The sequence below is a fragment of the Podarcis gaigeae genome, assembly GCF_964106915.1.
Source record: "Podarcis gaigeae genome assembly, chromosome: 1".
Classification (NCBI taxonomy): domain Eukaryota; kingdom Metazoa; phylum Chordata; class Lepidosauria; order Squamata; family Lacertidae; genus Podarcis; species Podarcis gaigeae.
In genome coordinates, this window is record NC_139678.1 from 23,052,010 (window position 1) to 23,060,246 (window position 8,237).

General features: G+C 41.2%; 1 protein-coding gene across 14 annotated transcripts in view; it reads left to right on the forward strand.

The window, feature by feature from the left end:
- LOC310841298 (cation channel sperm-associated auxiliary subunit beta-like) overlaps window positions 1-6,116 on the forward strand; it is a 105,436-nt gene extending 99,320 nt beyond the window's left edge. For all 14 annotated transcript variants that reach the window (XM_083731935.1, XM_083731934.1, XM_083731928.1 and 11 more), the window contains 3 exons: window positions 2,516-2,616; window positions 3,870-3,944; window positions 5,555-6,116. In XM_083731935.1, the coding sequence (XP_083588061.1) occupies window positions 2,516-2,616; window positions 3,870-3,944; window positions 5,555-5,776 (398 nt within the window). In that variant the 3' untranslated portion in view covers window positions 5,777-6,116. The remainder of the gene's footprint in view (window positions 1-2,515; window positions 2,617-3,869; window positions 3,945-5,554) is intronic.
- The last annotated feature ends 2,121 nt before the right edge of the window (window positions 6,117-8,237 follow it).

Consider the following 8,237-nt stretch of genomic DNA (forward strand, 5'->3'; position numbering starts at 1 on the left):
TCTGTAGCTTGCCTACTAGACACCTTACCTTTCGCAGCCATTTTCACCTTGTTTGCTGCGCATGCCTTGCACTTCATGTGGTACTTGCAGGGTTTAATAGTCATACCTTCAACCAAGGCAGGCATTTTAGATACTGCCTCAAAATGCAAATGACCAAATTTTCGATGAAAATCATGAATACATTCTGCATGCAAACTTTTGTTAGTACCTGCAATGCAACAAGTGTCATCCTGCACAACATCATCAAAATACAAAACATACAAACGATCAACATATTCAGCATGCAATACATAATCATTTTTCTTTGTGATGATGCACCTTTTGTTCTTAAAGGAAACGTCAATTTTCCGCTCATTCAGCTGTCCAACGCTGAGCAGATTATGTTTGGCATCTGGCACATAAAGTACATCCTGTATCGATAAGTCCAAACTGTGAAGAACAACAGTTCCGTAGCCTTTACTGGGGATTGTATGGTCATCCGCCTGGTGAATCGCACCTTCCTGCGGTGTAAAAGACACGAACAGTCGCTTATCGTTGCACATGTGATGCGTTGCAGCCGAATCAACAACGAAGAAAGATCTAGATGTCTTCTGGACCTCTGCAACCTTTGGAGTGAAGCGTGAGACCATTGCCTTGTGCTGCGTTGTCCTGGACACCGGACCTTTGCCTTTGCCTCGGCCTTTTCCACGCGATGAGCTTTCGCTGCGCTGCTCTGTCTTGGCCCTGGGATATCTGCATTCCCTCTTCATGTGGCCTAGACGTCCACACGAGTAGCATTTCACTGCCTTCAAAGCTTTGGCGCCATCTGGTGGTTCCACTGCACTATGGGATGACGTCTGTGAAGTCTCCCCCTTGCCCATGCAGCTAGCACCCCGGCGATCTGCTTCATTCAGAATCATGGCAGTATCACTGGCTACAGTGAGTTGAGCATTTGGCTGATTGGCATCAAATTCCCCACTTGCCTCATCCAGCCTTCTGCAGCTAGCCATCATGACTTTGGCATTAGCCTTCTGCATCATCTCTGCTGCTTTAAATCAGGCTGCTTTATACTAGCTGTGTCTGTGTACAGCTGCTTCATTCCAAAAGCAAGTCCAAAACAGCCTCTGCCTGTGAGCCTGTGCCACTCTGCTTAATTGCAGCTGCTTCAAACCTCATTCCAAAGGCAAGTTCAAAAGTGCTTTCTCTCTGCTGCCTTAAATCCTGCTGCGTCACTGCTGCAGCTGCTTTATTCCAAAAGCACTTTTTAAAGTTACTTTCGATTTCCCCAGCATAGGAACTTGTTCCTTTGAGCCTTTGCCTGTTCCCAGCAAAACGGCCTTAAAAGTTCAAAGTCCAGCTATAAAGCCATTAATTAGAAGCTGGCAGGCTGCCCGGAGCAGTAGCACATACCTCATCAATCATCTTGACGCGCAGAGCCGATACCGTTCGATCCGTCCCTCTGCATTCCGATCCTTTGCTCCTTCGTTCCTTTGCCAGGAGCCCGATTCAGTTTCTGGAGTCCGTTCTCAAGATGACTGCATTTTTCTGGGCCACATAACCATGTATGTTGATATTGTAGCGTCCCGTTCACAGCGGAAGGATGAGGAGTACGTGCCACATACTCTATATTGCTTTATTTACATTTCAAAGCTGGTAGATTACAGAAAAACATCTTGCCTCTGCCGGAGCAGAGAAAGCATCCTCTCTCCTCTAAAGCACGGAGAGAACAACTCTCACTGAACTGCAAAGAACAGTAAAAAAAACAGGAAACCAGTGTACGTCACATCCAGTCTCCTTTCCCGTGGGAAAACCCAACAGTAACTGACTGTGGAATGTAAACATTGTCTTGTGACAAGCACTTTCGCTGCACAGTGAAAGAGAGCAGGAAACAACAAAGACGATGTGGAAAGATTTGAATCTAGTCCAATTCTTTCTGCATGCAAAACCTATTACACCCACAGACCCTTAAGGCCTGAAACAAGCATAACACAACCCATTGGTTTACCATGGGTATACCCCTCCCCCTAGCTGTTCTTCCTCCTCTAGTTCTCCTGCTAGCTTTTACCATGACTAATATTTATGGTAGCACTTCGGCTATAACAAAGAGGAGTTCAGGTTAACCTACATTTCATATTAATGTTTGCCCACACCCCTCCTTTTTCACCCACTCATGTTAATTAATCACTGTTAGTGCTTTTTTTCTGGGGGATGCAGGCGTACACATAACCCTAAACATTTTGTGAATCTAAGTTTGGCCTCATTGAGGGGCAGTATTTCAATATGAGTAGAAAAATGAGAGTACCCCTAAACTTTTTTTAGAAAAAAAGCACTGCTGTTTGTTAACCTCTGGAAAACTGCTGTAGAAGACCCTGTGCAGTTCTAATACATCATGGTGTGCCTCTGATACCTTTCTTACTTTTACATTTCATGAGAAATAGATCTGGCTATTCATCTGTATTCAGGCCCTACTGAAATGTGAAAAAGAAGGAAGAAACTGAAACCTACCACTCTGTGACTGTTTTAACTGTTTTTTCAGGTACCAATCAAACATCAAGTATGTTAAAAATGAAAAAATATTTGGAGCACAGACTCAAAACTGAACTATATAATCCAGATGGCCTATCTATAACAATAACTGTAAGTGCCAGAGAAAATACGTACAGTGCTACCTCGGGTTACAAACACCTTGGGTTACAAACACTTCCAGTTACAGACTCCACTAACCAGGAAGGAGTGCCTCGGGTTAAGAACTTTACCTCAGGATGAGAACAGAAATCGCGAGCTGGTGGCATGGCGGCAGCGGGAGGCCCCATTAGCTAAAGTGGTACCTCAGGTTGAGAACGGTTTCAGGTTAAGAACAGACCTCTGGAATGAATTAAGTTCGTAACCAGAGGTACCACTGTACTTTGAACGAAAATACCAAACCTTAAACCCAAACTCTTCTTACCTTAAAATCTTTGTACCCGGGTGGTCCAACTTTTCAAACAAAGTGGGTCACAAGAGTACTCATACCCTTTCAAAGTGCCCCAATATTCCTGTATCATCCCGGAATTTGAAGAAACCATCCCAGCTTCTGATTTGATCCTAGAATGTCCCATTTACCTCCTCCAGCGCCACTGCTGACCCTGGGGAGGAGGATGCGCCAGTGCTTGCAGTGATGCTACACTCTCACATGAGTCAGCATGGCACCAAAAGACACACGTCCTGATTTTTATCAGAGGAATGTTGGAGGGTATGGAGTACTTTGACACGGAACCTGCGGGTCACACAAAGCCTTTTCATGCGGGCAGGTGGGATGGGGTGGTGGAACGAGGCCAGAATTGATGCACGCCCCCCCAACCCTTGTGCTGCCTTCCCAAAGCTGGGTAATAAAGGCATCGGGCTTTGGGAAGGAGATGGGAGGGCTCTGGAAGGGTCCTAGAGCCCTCTTACCTCCTTCCCAAAGCTGGGAAATCACTAAGTAGTCTTTGGGAAGGAGACAGGAGGGCTCTAGGATCCTGTCAGCCCTCACAGCTCCTTCTCAGCACTTACCCAAATTAGAGAAGGCAGCATGAGGGCTGGGGAGGGGGCATCAGATGTTGCTGAGGGGTGGGGGGAAAGCCTTGAGGGCCACATGTGGCCCTTGGACCACATGTTGGGCCACCTGCAATATACATTTGACATTAAGTAATTTGCATATTAAATCAAAATATCAGAAATTCACTGTTCCAAGGATATAACACAACTGCTAGCAACACTGATTTTAAAGCTGTAGTTATACTGACATGGTACTGCACATTATTTATGTGAAATGTTTCAACTGAATTAATAGCCAAGGATTACAATTTTAATTAAAAAATGAAAACAAATGTTACTGCATATTAGTAACAACTTTCCCCCCTTTCCAACAGGGATCTGAGCTTTTCCATTTTAGGGTATCAACTATTCCTGGAGTCTCCTTTTGTAACTTATTTGACGAATTTCAGGTATTGTCATTATCTCTTTTTTAAAAACAACAACACACAAATTACACCATACTATAGAATGAATTAACAAACATAAAATAGGATACGAGATTGTACAAAATGTTCCCACATATTTAGCCCTTACTTCAGCACATTCCCAGAGAACAGCAAGAATTAGCGGGTGCAAGGGGGACTGGACTGGAGAAGGACACTTTAGGGAAACACACAGAAGTGGAAGCTAAAGCAGACTGGAGCTTTTACATATATATATATAGCTTCATACAGGGTGTGTTTTTTAAAAGATGCCCCGTGGAACATGTGTACTCTGTATCCACAGGGCCTCTTTTAAAGGACTCACCCTGTATATATGAATGATTTTCTGGATGCCAAGGCCCAGAACTGAGGCAAGTACTCTTTAGTGAGAGAAGCCCAGCAGATATTTAAATAGCACAACTGTGACTTCAGTCATTAATTAAAAACACTGCAAGGCAGGAGTAGCCTCTTAGCTCACAAAGGCTTTGAATGGTGCCTGAAGATTTTGCTTTGTCACTTCTGTTGTACAAGCTCTAGAAACTTGTGTGTGGTTTTTTTTTAATTAACATTCAGAGTTTAGGCCATGTGCTGGCTCTGGCACAGCAATATGCCCCCTGCCCTCTTGGCAGGCCTGCCCGTGCCAAACATATGACCATGGAAAGGCTGCCATCTCAAACAAGAGCTGATAGAGTCACTTGGATAACCTGGGCCAGGTTAACTTTCTGCTCCAGCCTTTCCAATTTAATGCCGTCCAGGTGATTTTGGACTGCAAAGGGCTAATAGGGATGGAAGTCCCAAATGTCTGGGAAGGCTAGTCTCCTCTGGCTGGCAGCACCTCTCCAATATTTCAGGGAGAGTTCCAGCATGGTTGCTGCCGCCTCCGCCTCCTATTTAAGCAGTTGGCCCCGCCTCCCTGCAGGGCTGATTAGCTAACTGAGCTTTGGTGGGAACCTCCAATGGCTATCACAGGGAGTCAGGCCAGCCCAGCCAGCTGGTGGGTCCCAAGGGGCCGGGGTGCTGCACGTGGTCCCGCAAAAGGCTCCCACAAGGAAGGTGTGAGCGCTCATTCTTAGCCCATAATTTTCTGGGTATTTTATTTTACGAGGTACAATATAATGCAGTATCTTGCAACAAACTGCATGCAACACTTACCAAATTGGTTTCCCTATAAACTCAGATGACTGCTTCCATTCCCCCAGCGTGGTGGGGGAGCCAGCGTGGTGTAGTGGTTAAGAGCAGTGGACTCGTAATCTGGTGAACCGGGTTCGCTTCCCCGCTCCTCCACATGCAGCTGCTGGGTGACCCTGGGCTAGTCACACTTCTCTGAAGTCTCTCAGCCCCACTCACCTCACAGAGTGTTTGTTGTGGGGGAGGAAGGGAAAGGAGATTGTTAGCCGCTTTGAGACTCCCTAGGGCAGTGATAAAGCAGGATATCAAATCCAAACTCTTCTTCTTCTTCTTCTTCCCCACCACTAGGATTTGCATATGCCAGCTTTCGCTATCACTTAGACCAGTTTCACTATCTTGTAGTCAACATTATGAACAATAGTCAATTTAAAGGGAAGTGACTGTTGGAATTACAATATTTTCTGTTGCAGATTTATATTGACGATTCTCCACTGGCATTCCCAGGAAACTATCTTATCAGTTCAATGACGTCTATATTAATTGGAGGCATTATTTTTGTGGCATTTATTCTGTATGCATTTGAAATTGAGATAAGGAACTTCTTAAAAAGGAAACTAAGAAGAAATAAAGTGGCATCAAAACCCCCACCCAAGAGAGATTCAGTAAATTCTGGTGATTCTGCAAAAAATTGACTGGCAATAGTAATAACATTATAATAATGTGTTGGTTTTTAAGGTTGCTATAAGACCCGCCTGTTGCTTTTATCAGTAACTATGTTCCACAAATGTTAATGGTATTTTTTTGAATGAACATATGTACAACTATTTTATCTTTAGCTGTAGTCTTTCTGTTTAGGAAAAATATTTTTGAAAAGATGTGATGAATTTTCACTTGTTGTTCCTTAGGATGAAACGCATTTAGTTGCTGCTTGTCATGAATTTTACTGAAGTTTATTGGGCAAGATTCCCCCCCCCCTCCAAAAATGTCACTGAAGCAATATACAATAAAATAGTTCATATATTTAAAATACAATGCATTGCTAAATGTGTCTACTTGCTCCTCTGCTTATTTTATGTACCGGTTATTTCTTGATTAAAGAGGTGCTTCTTCCTCCTATTAATGTACATATGTGTGCAAACTTTGGTATTTCTCCAACCTAATAATAATAATAACAATTTATTTATATGCCACCCATCCAGCTGAGTTTCCCCAGCCACTCTGGGCAGCTTCCCCACAAAAAATTAAAAGTACATTAAAACATCAGTCATTAAAAACTTCCCTAAGATAAAGCTTTTCTTCTGCATTATGACCATTAATAGTATGATATTTCTGCAATGCAATTTTATCACTGGATCATGGTCATCAAAAGTTACAAATCCCAAGCCCCTCTTTTTACCAGATTGTCTGTAATTATTTCAATTATGTCAATTTTTCCATATTCTGAGAAGTAGTCTTTAAGGTGATGTTCCTCAGTATCTTCTTTAATTTCACCAACAAACAGTTTTTCCACAGTAACCTGAGCTCCAGGTTTTCCAAATTCCTCCCTGGCTACGGCTCTTTTCGGCTCAACCACTCTTCCCTCAATGGAATGAGGTCTGGCAGCCATTACTTCAGCCATGGAAGAGAATGTGGCAGAACCAAATTCTCATGAGCATTTGCTTGCAGGGTCTCTCATAACTAGTGATGTTAAATTCTCAAGAATTCTTGATTAATGAGACTATTAGAGAATTTTCATTTAAAATCGGAGAATGTTCATTTTAATGCATTGAAAATGATTTTAGTTAATATACATGTTTATTCATGGGTAAACTTGTTCAGATGGCAACCAAAAACTGTAGAGATACTTTTATTCAATGGGGCAATGCAGTGAATTCCCATTCTTTCATTTTTTGCACCAAACCTGAAATTGAAAATTCAACGTGAATGATTCATGTTAATCACTAAGTTTGCCACTAACTGTATATTTACCATCAACTTTGAATTCTAATTACATTGTGTATGTATGAAATGTAGCTTTTAAAGTAAAAGGAATATAAAAATATTTATACATCAGGTCCGCTACATGAGTCTGTTCACTGTTGACATATAGGAAAACTTGTTGTTTAGTAAAGGAACTACAGTGAAAATATATAAGCACAAGCCTACTTGTCACTTGCAAGTATGAAATTAAAAAGTCAAACATGTTTCATAGTTAAAGTTATACCATTGTAAGGTGATGGCACCAGTAATTGTCATGTTAAGGTTTGGTATAAGGAAACTCAGTAGTTAAATCATATTTTATTTTCCCATTAGAACATGTACATGATATAGGACAAGTCAAAAAATACAATTGGCATGTTAAGGTTTGATACAAGTAAATTCAGTAATAGGCTCTCTTGTGCTTCTAATAGCTCTAACACTTAATAACTGTTTTGGTGAATAAAACACAGCTTGATAAACAAAACTATATGCATACATATATAAAAAGAAGCCATTAACATTAAATATATTATCATTATATGATAATATATTTCAGTATGTCAATCTCTGGTAAATGGCACCTTGGACCATTGAATGGCACTGCAAAAACTAGTTGCTGGCACTAAATAAAAATATAGAAATGTCAACTGTTTATATCAAGGCCACCTCACATGCTGTTACACAGAATTGTATAGGCCTAGGTACTTCAAGTGTATAAAGCATTAAAGCTACTTTCTGTAAAAAATAATAATAACAACACTGTATGGCCACGGGTATAGATTTGCTAAGAATAAGGTCACACCAAAATAGAAAAAAGGCTGTTACATATAGTTGAAATACAAATGAATTCAAATGTTCATCAAATTAAATGAATAGCATTTTTAAAACTAAAAAATAAAGTTTTCTGTAGCTCACATTTCAGAACTGCCATTGGTGAATGACACAATGCCCAGTGATGTAACTGGATCAAAAAAAATCATTATTCATTACCTACACTGGCAATATAACATCTTGACTCATTATTTACTAGATTTTTTTAATGTGGGTTGTAAAACTGGTTCTTACATTAGAATTTACAGTTTGTGGATATTCTCCAGGATAATTTTCTAGCAGAGAATATTGTCACCTCACCTCACTACTCATAACCACACAATCTGTTTACTTTCCCCATGCTCATAGCAGTTTCTCAAACTT